The 14285-nt window shown below is 34.1% G+C and overlaps 1 protein-coding gene across 2 annotated transcripts in view; it reads right to left on the reverse strand.

Moving 5' to 3' along the window:
- The window catches only part of ZDHHC17 (zDHHC palmitoyltransferase 17), an 87772-nt gene that overhangs the window by 18560 nt on the left and 54927 nt on the right, over positions 1 to 14285 (reverse strand). For both annotated transcript variants that reach the window (XM_082740402.1, XM_082740401.1), the window contains exons 9-10: positions 5296 to 5438; positions 3476 to 3578 (exon numbers count right to left, since the gene is read on the reverse strand). In XM_082740402.1, coding sequence (XP_082596528.1) covers positions 3476 to 3578; positions 5296 to 5438 — 246 coding nt within the window. The remainder of the gene's footprint in view (positions 1 to 3475; positions 3579 to 5295; positions 5439 to 14285) is intronic.

The following is a 14285-nucleotide window of genomic DNA, read 5'->3' on the forward strand; positions in this document are numbered from 1 at the left end:
TGGTTTGTTTTCCTAATGGCAAAACTGCTTGGGAATTAAGTCAATCAATAGATCTGAAACAACTATAAAACCAAAAAACACTGAATAAATGTATATATGAGATGACAATTATTTAATGAACAGAAGAAAAGACTAAGAACTTACTTGTTAGGACAAATAATTTAAATCAATATAAAATTCATTACACTACAAAACACTTAAACTGGGTATCCTATTATGGGAAACTAAAATAAAATTTATACAGTTGATTCTCATGCCTACTTGCTAAAATTTATTTGTAACTCCAAAATCAATACTCATGGTGCTTTTACAGTCATACACAATTATATGCAAAGTGGCAAAAAATATGAGTCACCCTATGAGGTTGAGCTGAACGAGGCAATAGTCTGCCTACTTGTTCCAGCTCTCGTACTGTAAACAAGTTATCTTTTCACGGTCGATTCTGTGCCACACTTTTTCCCTATTAGTGCTTTTTGTTGGCTATTCTGTTATTTAAAATGGCCTCCTACTCTAGTGCTGACATGTTATCTAATGTTTTCCTAAACACAAGAGGGCTGTGATGCGCCTTACAGAGATAATAGGTGTGTTAGATACACTTTGTTTCAGGCATGGGTTATAATGCAGCTGGCTGTGAGTTCAATGTTAATCAATTAGTGATAAATATTAAACTTGATATTTATACAGAAACACATATAAAACCAAGGTTATGTACTGATGGCTGACAAAAACGTTGTGCCCAGAGATTTGCCATTTATTTTTACCCTAGGAGCAACAGGTTTAGTATTTGCTGATTCAGTGTTTGCAGCAACTTCAGAGAACATAATTAGTGCATATAATGAAAATTGACTGTAACTCTATTTTTCACAACTGGTCTAATCAGTTTTAATTACATATGAGGAAAGTGGCAGAATCAACAGCAAAGAGGCTGAAGGTCAACAAGATAGATACTCGCTGAGAAGAGCTGCCATTTTTAAATCCATTATCTTAATCATTATCATGTATCATGAACCTTATGACTCTTTCCTAACATCCTTTGTGCTTCCATTATAAATTATTCTGGGCTCTTTCTGTTCCCTTCTTATATAGGTTTCCTGAGCACTTATCTCTGCCCTCAAAGTTTAATACTGAAAAACAGCTCTAAAATCACATAGGGCATGGAGATCTGGTTCTTTTATAACATAGAGAAGCATGAACTTTTTCTTTTTTTTTAATAATGAGAATTTAAGTTATTTGTGATTTCATTCCACATTCCATGAGCAGCACACACATATACAAACATTCAAATAAAAGAAATCATAAATGTCACTTAAAACCTATGTGTACACAATGATCCAATCATGCTTATTTAACATTTTTTACGTGCCAGGTATGTCCTAAGTTTTATTACATTCATCTCAAGAAGTCTATGAGACAGTACTATGATAATCCCTCCTTTATAGACAAGTATAAAAACCTGATATTCTCATACTATAATTTTTATTTGAAAAATTAAATACATGCAATTTGTTCAGTGCATCTAAAAAATGAACTTTATGCCAATCTATTCTAAAGGTAGAATTATTCAAATAAAGTAAGTTAAATTGACTTGATTGGACTGACCTTCCTTTCAAAATCTACCTCTTACATTCTCAACTCCCTAGCTTTGGAAACTTGCATAGCTATTTTATTCTATCTCCAAATAAGGAAGAAAAAAAGGAAAAAACTCAAGTCAGACTATATAAAATGCTCTGGCATAAAGTTTTCATTATTTGTAATTTACTAATTTTTCTGCTTTTCTCCCCACTTATATGCATAATTAAGAGCAGATTATGAGAAGAGCAACAGTCTAAAATTATTTTGAGATGTGAATCTGACTTTTCTCATGATATAAAATTTACTGTCCAATTTAGGAAACAAAATGAGAAAATATGTCTGGAATACTAATGTCATTTCAGAGGTCAGTGCTTTTTGTAAATTTAAAATAGATGAGGTAACAAAAATAAGCACACCCGTTTTACCTAAATGTTCCAATGAGACCATTCTAATGTTTAATAAATCCTTGAAGAACAATTTTTATGTCAAAGCTTAGTACAAGGCAGAATTAGCTTGTGAAAACTGCCACATGGAAATATTTCAAAAGATACTTATGCTAAGGAAATATTTTTTAAGCACTATACTTTCTTGAAAGTAATCATTTAACACTATAAAAATGTAAGAATGACAAGGCACAATTCTATGCCTCATCTCAAAATAAGCATTTTTATTTTTTAATACTTTGTTTTCATTTAAAACTAAACAAGACAATAAAAAGAACACAATGGTATAAAATGCAAGACTGTGAAGTAAAACTAGGTATTAATTAAAGTTATTTAGAACAGTCATAAGTCAACAAAAAAGGCATTCCATTTAAAAACCCATTTTATGTTTTTTATGGTAATGTTTTGAAAAGTGATTTATTAACAGACATTTGTGAAACATGTGCCTTTATTTTAATAAAACAGACTGTCTTACTGATTGAGCTTTTTCTACATAAAAATGTCAAAAGTTGACCTTGGTCCTATTTCTTCAATATATACACATGCATACCACATGATTACAATTTCAACTTACTACTTTTTTAAAGCATACTACATTGAAATAATCAGCAAACATTTGAAGATACAGTACTGCGTGCCTTTCATGATGCAAAAGAGAAAATTAACTGCTACCAACCACAAAATTTAAAAAGTTTAATATTTAGAGAAAACAGTTTGATACTGAAACATGAAAATCACAGTTTAGTAAAAAAAAGGTTTCGAATAGGTGTTGTTGAGTAAGATTGAAACAGACTAGCCCGTGTTTCCTTTTCCTTTTTGCCTTCCTTTTTTTTTTTTTTTTTAAGTTTGTGTTTCTATCCCAGCCTTACCAGAGACTAGCTGTATAGATCTGGGCAAGGATAACAGCTTAACCTATTTAAGCCTAAATTTTCTCATCTATAAAATATGAAGATAAAAATATTAACATATAGGGGCACCTGAGTGGCTCAGTGGGTTAAAGCCTTTGCCTTTGGCTCAGGTCATGATCCCAGGGTTCTGGGATGGAGCCCCACATCGGGCTCTCTGCTCAGCAGGGAGCCTGCTTCCTCCTCTCTCTCTGCCTGCCTCTCTGTCTACTTGTGATCTCTGTCTGTCAAATAAACAAATAAAATCTTTAAAAAACAATTAACATATAGAATGTGTATTAAATACAGAGTATTTAAGAAAATGCCCTTTAAACACTCAATAAATAATAGCTATTATTATTACTGATGTAGTCATTGAAAGCAGCTTTCAAAAGTGATCTCTAAAATATGAAACATTTGAAAACAATATTTACTTTGGTTCACACTTATTATTTTCCTAGAAATACTGTTTACTGCAGCAAATCATTAGTTGCTCAGTCCTAATGTTAAATTGTTATAACACATTCATTTAAATAACAAAAATTGCTTTAGATACGACCTTTATAACCAAAGGATATCATTCCAAAACCAGAAGAACCATGTTACATACATCCAGAATTTGGTTGCCAAATATATTCCAAGGGGCAATGCACTATGCATTGAATGATCAAAAAAGGATCTGCAAAATACAAGTTTTTAAAAAATTTGAGCTCATATTTTCTTGTAAAATTGAGTAATAATTTAAATGAAAATTATACACATTCCACATAGTTTAATGGCTTCCTCTGGTTTAATCAAAATCCAGAAATCCAGGATGCTTAAATATCAAGAGCATTTTTCATGGTAATCAATAATAAATAAGCACACAGCTGAATCAGTCAGCAAGATTCTGAAGCTCCTAATTTGCCAAGAAATAGAATTATAGTTCTGTGTACTTTTCATCCTCAGAATTTCAGTCTATTCTTATTCTCTTAAATTAATAATTCACTTTAGTAATATTTAGTAATTATCATTTGGCATATTCTTCACCAAAGACAAATAATTTTGACAAACGAGTACAGAGTAGTCCTCCAGTTTTTATGTTTCATTATTTTTCCTTACCTATACACTCTTGTTAAGCTTTTAGTACAGCTTTTCAAATAGAATGAACTGGTCAATGTAATGGAATTGAAGGTCATTATGTACAGAATTTAGACTGGGGGGAAAATGTATATTAATGAATTATATTAAACATAAGCAGGATCAACTATCCATGTAGACTAAGCAGGAAGTCTTCCTACTTATGGGATCCCTTGGCGCTCCTAGAAACACTAAACTAGAATTAAGCCTCTTCCTGACAGTTTAACACGTTAGTGTATTACCAGCCATTCTCATCTCTGTGTGAATTATTTTCAGAACTCCTTTTTTTTTTGAAATTCAGGTGAAAACAAAGTACTAAAGAAACAGAGGTACATAGAAAGTTCTAGATCATAGACAACTGCCTAGGTTTGCTGAATGGGCAACTTAAAGGAATGAGATCTAAGGATAGGAAGAAAGGGAAAGATCACAATGTTCTAAAGAAAAATGAGGGAGGAAAAAACACAAAGGCTGAGTCTTACTGCATATGCTTTGACTCTCTCTACCTTAGTACTAAAATCAAACCTCCTTCTTGCATATTGCTTATGACCAAAAAAAATATAATTCCTATGGAAAGGTAAGCTCAAGCATTATAATTACCTAGAAATATACAGGATGTACATTACAGTTAAAGTTGAATGAGCTTAAGTCTACTTCTACTGAAATGTTTTAAAATTGTATTTTAGCCTTAAAAATTATATGTTAAACTTTGAACAATGAAAGTACTTATAGAATTTCAACATTTCCACTTGTTTCCTATAGTTAAGGGTCTCTCATGGTTTATCTCCCTCTCTTGATTTCTGCCTATTCAGTTTTCCCTCCCTTCCCCTATCATCCTCTCTGCTGTTTCTTACATTCCACATATAAGTGAAACCATATGATACAGTCTTTCTCTGATTGACCTGGGGCTGCAGGAGGGGAGTTGGGGGTGGGGGTGAGGTAATTGGGTGGTGGGCATTAAGGAGGACACGTGATGTGATGAGCACTGGGTGTTACATGGAACTGATGAATTATTGAACTCTACATCTGAAAATAATGATGTACTATATGTTGGCAAAATGAATTTCAATTTAAAAAGATAAAAGAAAAAAAAGAATTTCAACATTAAAAAACTTGAGATTTCAAGTATGTCTGCCAAAATTCTTTAACATTAAATTAAAATGAAACATATTACATAAAGGCAGTGTTCTAAATATACAAAACATTAATTTTACATAGCAGGGTCCAAATTATATCCTCTCAGGCAGAGTTAAAAATAGAGTTAAAAACAACATACTTACTTTGAAAGAAATTGTACTGTAGCCCAAACGCCACCATACATTAGCCCTTTAATGAGCCAAGAATCAATATTTAGGTCTGCTATAAACCCAACCAGCCAAATAACTAGGAATGGAGTTCCTAGCATTACTTTCTGCCGAAATTCCTGTACAAAAAAATGAAAAACAAAAAACAAAAACCAGAAAGTTTGCATGTTTCAAGTTATCTAAATGTGAACCATTGTTATCTTTGTGTAAACATGCCAAAAGAGAGTGCAATTTATTCATTCAAATATACCTACTACGCACAGCTACTATTCAAGGTGCTAGCTCAGTCTTCTATAGACAGGCATTAAACAGACAATTTAAAAGTACTTAAGTAAAATTGTGGAAAATGAGAATATAAGTTATAGGAGTGGATGTAGATATTAAGATACAGAAGACAGCAGTACCACCTGTCAACACGTGGATAAACTAGAAAATAGTTCATGATGATGATACCCCACTAACAAGGCCACTGATCACTAGAGAGAGAACCAGAATGACTTGATGTTTTAAGAGCTATATTAGGTTAAGAAACCTGAGAATCCTCAGTCTGAAGAAGATACTTTGAATGATATATACAAACAGTACGCTAAAACCTTAAAATGAGATAGACAATAAAATCAAATAATATACAGGGTCCCAGAGCCCAGAGAATGAAGATTATGAGCCCCTAAACACATATTAAAGCATAGTGCTTAATACTCTGGAGGTACTTCTGCTGCATTTTTGTACTGACCAGTTGTTACTAAGTCTATTTCTAAGTACAAGACCTATCTATATCTACTTCCTTATAACATCCATCAAAATTATATCTTCAGGGACGCCTGGGTGGCTCAGTTGGTTAAGCAGCTGCCTTTGGCTCAGGTCATGATCCCAGCGTCCTGGGATCAAGTCCCACATCGGGCTCCTTGCTCGGCGGGGAGCATGCTTCTTCCTCTGCCTGCCATTCTGTATGCCTGTGCTCGCTCTCTCTCCCTCTCTCTCTCCGACAAATAAATAAAATCTTAAAAAAAAAAATTATATCTTCAGAGCAACACAAAGTCAAGTGTATTGCCTCCTCCACACTGCAGCCCCTCACAGGCAGCTACCAAGTCTCTGGAGGTACCTTAAGTGACAGAACAATGTAAGATCTCCCAGCTATGATCTAACAAAGCTCAGAGTATAAACGCTACTATCCACCCTATTTATCTTTCTGAAGGCTAAAATATTACACTTTTTTAGTGCCCCATTTATACTGCTGGCTTTCAGTGAAATAAATACTTTTCATACAAATGGCAATGTCTTTCCCACCTTAGCTACTGTAAATAATTTTCTGAATGGTGCTTAATTTTAGCTTGAAAAATAATTAAACTTAACTTCAGAGTTTAATTTTATGCTGTAGTAAAATAATTAACCCTTCCAAACATTTTTTTTTAAGATTTTATTTATTTACTTGACAGAGAGAGATCACAGTTAGGCAGAGAGGCAGGCAGAGGCAGCGGGGGGTGGTGTGAAGCAGGTTCTCTGCTGAGCAGAGAGCCCAATGTGGGGCTCGATCCCAGGACCCTGGCATCATGACCTGAGCCAAAGGCAGAGTCTTTAACCCACTGAGACACCCAGGCGCCCCCCTTCCAATCTTTTTTTTTTTTCATCTCTAGTATGCATAGATTTTATATGAAGACATTAGAGAAGATTTCTAACTTGGAGGACAGAATGTATGGTAAAGGGTGGGTACTGGTGAGAGAGAAGGAAGATATGTCACTGGAGAAGTATTTTCTAAAATTATCTGTAATTTGCCTTGTTTTTAGTTAAGATGCTTGCTCTCCCTTAGCAACAGCCACATTTTTTTCATTATTAAAAATAAGGATACAATTTACATATAGTAGAATTCACCATCTTTTGGGCATAGTTCTCCGAGTTTTGATTAACATACACTGTATGTCAGCATGAAAATCAAGACACAGAACAGTTCTAACAAGCCCTGAAATATCCTTTTGCTCCCAGTCCCAGCCTCTAACAAACACTAATCTCTACCCCTTTATTTTTTGCTTTGCAGCAATGTCTTACAAATGGAATCATACTGATGCAGTCTTTGAAGTTTGGCTTCTTTCACTTAGACAATGCATTTGACATTCACTCATGTCTGTATCAGCCGTTTGTTCCTTTTTAACGCTGCCTACTATTCTATCATGGGATGTATCACAGTTTACTCATCTCCAGCTAAAGGACTAGAGTTGTTTACAAATGTGAAGACTGTGAATACATATATTTGCATATATGTTTTTGTGTGAACATGAACTCATTTCACTTGGATAAATATCTATGTGTGGGCTTCTGGAGTTTTGGTGTTTTCTTTAAAATGTTATTTAACATTTGTATATCTGATACCATAAAGATGTTTAAAAAAAAAAAGGTAATGGTGATGTGCTGCTTTGATAGATATGATAAATCTATTTTTTTCTTGAATTTTATTATGGGAATTTTTAAATATATGGTAAGTTTGAAAGAATTTTATAGTAATTTTCATTTCCCTAATGACTAATGATATTGAATAGCTTTTCATGTGCTTATGTGACATTTTTATATCTTTTTTGGTGAAATATGTCTTGTCTTTAGCCCATTTTTCTAACTGGGTTGTTTGATTTCTTCACTGTTAAGTTGCAAAAAATTCTTTATACATTCTGGAAACTAGTCTTTTATTGGGATATATGGCTAGCAAATATTTTCTTCCAGTCTGTAGTTTATCTTTTCATCCTAATTAACAGAGTCTTTCATTGGACAAAAGTTTTTGATTCTAATGAAGTCTAATTGATCAGTTTTTACCTTCATGGATGATACTTTTCATGTCAAGTCTCTTGGTATAGTCCTAGATTCTGATTATTTTGTTTTTTCCTAAAAGTTTTAGTTTTACATTTAAGTCTGTGAACCAATTTGAGTTAACTTTTCTATACAGTATTAGTTTTGAGTAAAGGTTTATTTATTATTATTTTGCTTATGCATGTCCAAATGTTCCAACACCATTTGTTGAAAAGGTTGTTTCTCCTCCACTGAATTACTTTTGCACTTCTGTAAGTCAGTAGGCATTGATCTCTGTGGTTCTGTTTGGGCTCTCTATTCTGTTGCAGTGATCTAGGAATTTGCTCCTCCAACAATACCACACAGTCTTGATTACTGTAGCTACAGGGCATATCTTAAAATTCCACATAATAATTTTTTTTCAAAACTGTTTTAGCTATTCTTGATCTATTGCCTTTCCATATAAATTTTAGATTAATCTTGGCTATAAAGACAAACAAATCTTACCAGAATTTTTATTTAATTACATTAAGTTTGTATAACATTTTGGGCACAACTGACATAGTTACTGTGCTGAGTCCACCACTTCATGAACATAGCATGTCTCTCCATTTATTTAGATCATCGTTTATTTCTTTCATTGACATTAAAAACATTTCAGTATACAAATAACTTTACATGTCTGGTTAAATTTACACCTAAGTATTCCAATTTTTTTGAGCAACTGTAAGTAATATTGTAGTAATTTTGGAGTCCATGTGTTTATTCCAAGTATATGGAAATAAAATAAAATGTCCTGTGACTTGCTAAACTCATTGATTAGTTCCAGGAGTTTATTTTATAGATTCCTTGGGATAGAGACAATTATGTTACCACCAAGGGGGACAATTTTATTATTTATTCCTTTCTAAACTATATGCCTTTTAATTTCCTTTTCTTGCTTTACTTTACTAGTTTCCCCCACTAAGTTGAACAGGAACAGTAAAAGGGAGATCTTTTCCTTATTCTTGACCTTAGGGAGAAATCACCCAGTCTTTCACCATTGTTAGTTGAAAGTTTTAGAAATGTTCTTTATAAAGTTCATGAAATTCTCTATTCCTATTTTTCTGAGAGTTTTATCATAAACGAACACTGATCTTTATCAAATGCTTTTTATGCATGGATATAATCATGATATTTCTCTTCTTTGTTAATAAGGGAGATTTCACTGAGTAATTCTGAATATTAAATGAGCCTTACATTGCTCTCATAAGCCCAGTTTGGTCATAGTGAGTAATTCCTTTTATGTAATGATTATTTCTATTTGTTAACATTTTGTTAAAGATTTTTAAGTATACAACTGACCCTTGAATAACACAGGGGTTGGAGTACCAACCCCCATGTAATCCAAAACCTGCATATAACTTTTGACTCCCCCAAAACTTAACTACTTATAGCCTACTATTTGACTAGAAGCCTTATCAATAACATAAACAGTTGACTAAACATATTTTATATGTTATATGTATTATATACTGTAGTCTTATAGCAAAACTAGAGGAAAGGAAATGTTATTAAGAAAATCATGAGGAAGAGAAAATATGTTACAATATTGTATTTACCAAGAAAAAAAAAACCTGCATTAAGTGGACAGCACAGTTGAAACCTATGTTGTTCAAGGGTCAGCTGTATATTCATGAGGATGTTTGTTTATGGTTCTTTGTTTAGTACTGTCTTTGTATGGTTTTGGTATCAGGGTAACACAGACTGTTTCCATTCTGTTACTTGCCTATGTAAGCATTTGCCAATATTCTTACACATGAAGGGAGTTTCTTATAGACAGTATATAGTTGGATCATGCATTACAATACACAGAGCCAATAACTGTATTCTACTTGGTACGTTAGAATATTTTAATTTAGGGGCACCTGGTGACTCAGTCGATTAAGCGTCTGCCTTCGGCTCAGGTCATGATCTCAGGGTCCTGGGATCGAACCCCTGCTCAGCGGGGAGCCTGCTTCTCCCTCTCCCACTTGCCCTACCTGTGTTCCCTCTCTTGCTGTATCTCTGTCAAATAAATAAATAAAATCTTTCAAAAAAAGAGAATATTTTAATTTAATGTGATTATTGACATGTTAGGGTTTAAGTCTATAATTTTACTTTTTGTTTTCTTATGTTTTTGTTTCTCTTTTTCCTGCCTTCTTGTAGGTAACTGGAAAGCTTTTCAGACTTCTTTTCAGAATTTATAATATTTTCCAGTTTATCCTTCTGTATAGCTTTTTTTAGTGGTTACTCTGTTATAGAAACATAACTTATCATACTGGTGTCATCATTTTACAAGTTCAAAAGAAGTGTGGAAATCTTACCTGCCTTTATGGCCCTCCACCCTCCCTTGCTAATTTTACAAATTGCTTCACATATATACCTACATTTAGAAACACATCAAACAATATTATAATTTTGCCCCAACTGCCAAGCATAATTTGGAAGGAATAAGATGAGATGTCTACTACATTTATGCATAATTTCGTTTACTATGATCTTATCAAGAATTTTTCTTTTATCATTTCCTTTCTGTTTAGAGAACATTTCTTAAACATTCTTTTAGGGTAGGTCTGCTGGCAACAAATTCTCTTAATTTTCCTTTATCTGAGGATATATGGATTTCTCATTTATTCCTTTTTCCTTTTTTTTTCATTTGACAGAGATCACAAGTAGGCGGGGGGGGGGGCGGGGTGGGAAGGAGTAGAGACAGGCTCCCTGTTGAGCGGAGAGCCTGATGCAGGGCTCGATCCCAGGACCCTGGGATCATGAACTGAGCAGAAGGCAGAGGCTTTAACCCACTGAGCCACCCAGGCACCCCTCTCCTTTATTCTTGAAAAGTATTTTTATACTGGGTTGACAGTTCTTTCCATTCAGTACTTGGAAAATGTGCCAGTTTCTTCTGGCTTCTATGGCTTCTATGGCTTCTCATAAGAAATCCATTGTCATTTGAACTGTTTCACTCCTATTAGTAAGGAGACTTAAAGAATTTTATTGTTTGGTTTTGGTTTCCAGAAGTTTGACTATGATGTGTGGAGGCAGGATTTGAGTTTATTCTGTTTAGGGTATATTCCACTTCCTAATCTGTAGGTTGGTCTTTTGTCAAACTTGGGGATTTTGTGGGCCACTGTATCTTTTGTGTACTTTCTTAGCTCCACCCTCTTTCTTTTTCTGGGACCCTAATCATATCAATGTTAGATAATCTGTTATAACCATAGGCCCCTTAGGCTCTGTTCATTTTTTTTTTTCAATTTATTTCCTTTTTTTCTTTAGAATGTCTAATTTTTATTGTTCTATCTTCAGGGTGATTGATTCTTTCCTCTGTGCCCTCTATTCTGCTGTTGAGCCCATTAACTCAGTTTGTTAAATATTGTTTACTGTAATTTTCAGTTTTAAAATTTCCATCTGGTTCTTCTATATATTCTATTTCTATATTTCTACTTCATTGCTGAGATTACTTTTCATTTCTTTTAAGCATGTTCATAGTTATTCATTGAAGCCTTTTTGTAATGGCTCTTTAAAATCTTTTATCAGATAATTCTAATATCTGTCATCATTTTGTTGGCATCTATTTGATTCTCTTTTCATCAGTTTCACTTCTTCTTGGTCCCTGGTATGATGAGTGATCTTCATTTGATAACTGGACATTTAGGATATAATGAACACTGGATCTTATTTAAACCTTTTCTTTAGATGGATTCCTCTCATGTAGCTTGGCAGAATAAGGGGAGTGAAGTACCTACTCATTACTGCCAGGTGGGGTGGAAGTTCAGATACCAACTTTACTGACTTTACTGCCTGAGGAGGGGATTCCTCATTACTGCTGGGCAAGGGTGGAACTTCCAGCTCCCTGTTAAACCTCTACTAATACTTCCCTGTCTGGGAAGGTTAGGAGTGCCTCATTATTGTGTCCTATGCGGTCTTCCTGATAGAGCAGGGGATGGGACCTCATTAACAGCCAGTGGGATTAAAAACTTCCAACTCCTTATTTAAACATGCTCTGTTAACAACCCCAGGAAAGAAGTTGGGGCACCTCATTACAGCCTGATAGGGTAGAAGTTTAGGCCTTTGCTGGTAGGACTAACTGTGTATAAATTCTGGTATGAAAAACCATGGGGCCAGAGTTTTTTCTGCAATATTTGGCTGTGGTATAAAGTTATTTTCTGAAGTCTCTATCTTGCTAAGCTGACTCTTTTGTGAAGATTCTTTAGCCAGAGAGCAGAATTTTGTTGGAGCCCTTTTGGTTTGTATCCATTTGTAATTCTAGGTTGTTGGCTTTGTCAGCTCTGCTTTTGGGATATATGAGGCAAAAAAGAGAACACATTTTTCAGGTCCTGAGCTCCCTATCCATTCAGTCTTTTTCTTTTCATCTCCCAGAGTTTCCCTACATTTGTTGTGTATGTAATGTCCAGGTTTTTCAGTTGTGCTTAGTATGGAAGAATAGGATAAGTACAGCTTCTCCATCTTCAGCTTATTTTCATATAATCAATAATCAATATTAAAGTAGACAATATGTGAGATTTCCACTGTTAACGAAAGGGATTGGGGGTTTTTAAGTATTGAAAAATACAATTTAGAGATTTCCTTCTAACTTATTATTAAGCATTTATTTAGGAGGCACTCGCTCTCTCTACCTCTGCCCCTCCCCTGTGTCTAAAATCTTATAACCTTAAAATCCAAGAGCTTTTAAAATAGTTTTCTAAAATTAAGTTTCTCTCTACATCTATCTACTAGCACTGTCCAAAAATATTTTTCCCCTATTGGGTTGACTTATTTTTAGTAAAATGGTACTGAATCCTAGGTGTAACTATTTCTTGTTTGGTTTTAAATACAGAACATACTTTATGGATTAGCAAATCAAGTCATGTTTATGATTTAAGTATTTCTAATGAGATGAAAAGGAAACAGTCTATATAAATACAAATACTTACACAAAGCACGCAATCACTGTATGTTTTTATTTAGTAATCTTTTCTAAAAATGTAATATATTTTAAAATACTAATGCAAAAAACACCACCAAAACAAAAATAGGAACACTTGACTTCTGAACTGATCACAATAATAGATACATGTTAATGAAATTGTGCTAAACTCTTTAATGAAGTTCTCTCTTAATTTTTTATTTTTTGAAGATTTATGTTAGGAGCACCTGGGTGGCTCAGTGGGTTAAAGCCTCTGCCTTCAGCTCAGGTCATGATCCCGGGTCCTGGGATCAAGCCCCGCATCAGGCTCTCTGCTCCGCGGGGAGCCTGCTTCCTCCTCTCTCTCTGCCTGCCTCTCTGCCTACTTGTAATCTCTGTCTGTCAAGTAAATAAATACAATCTTAAAAAAAAAAAACAAAAAACGATTTATTTTAGAGAGAGAAAAACGAGTGGGGGGGGCAGAGGGAAAGAGAATCCCAAGCAGACTCCATAATTAGCGCAGAGTCCCACACAGCCTGTGAACATGATCCAAGCTGAAACCAAGAGTTGGATGCTCAACTGACTGTACAACCCAGGCATCCCTGAAGCTCTCTTTTTAAAAAGAAATCATATCCAAACACATAAACATGACAGTTCTTGTTGCTATAATAAGTAACTACATATTATTAAACATCTAGAATTTACAAAGTCATTTTTATCTGACAATGTATTTTTAAAAAATCCTTTAGAATATTTACACTAAACAAAATGAAGGCATAAATATTATGGGATTTTCCAAAGCAATACAAGACACTTTTGTTATAAGCTTAGTTACAATGAGATATCAGGATTTATTTACTGTGTTGAAAAAAATTCCTTTAAATCCTAGAGAACAAAGTAAAATTAATGAAAATTGAAAAATAAACCATTTTCTGTTATATCTAATAGTAAAATGAAAGAGTTAACACGACATGCAAAAACTGCTCATTATTCTCAACTATGGGTTTGAAAATAAGCAAGTTGTTTTTTTAGATTTTATTTATTTATTTGACAAAAAGAAAGCAGGACAGAGAGAGCACAAATGGGGAGAGGGAGAGGAAGAAGCAGTCTCCCTGCTGAGCAGAGGACCCTGGGATCATGACCTGAGCAAAAGGCAGACGCTTAACAGAGCTACCCAGGCATCTTGAAAGGCAAGTTTATACACTATAAATCTGACTTTTCTCATGCTAAAGTAATGACCAATGGTTTTAATGCACTAAGGAAGTCTGAA

Source organism: Mustela nivalis (genome assembly GCF_964662115.1).
Source record: "Mustela nivalis genome assembly, chromosome: 7".
Classification (NCBI taxonomy): domain Eukaryota; kingdom Metazoa; phylum Chordata; class Mammalia; order Carnivora; family Mustelidae; genus Mustela; species Mustela nivalis.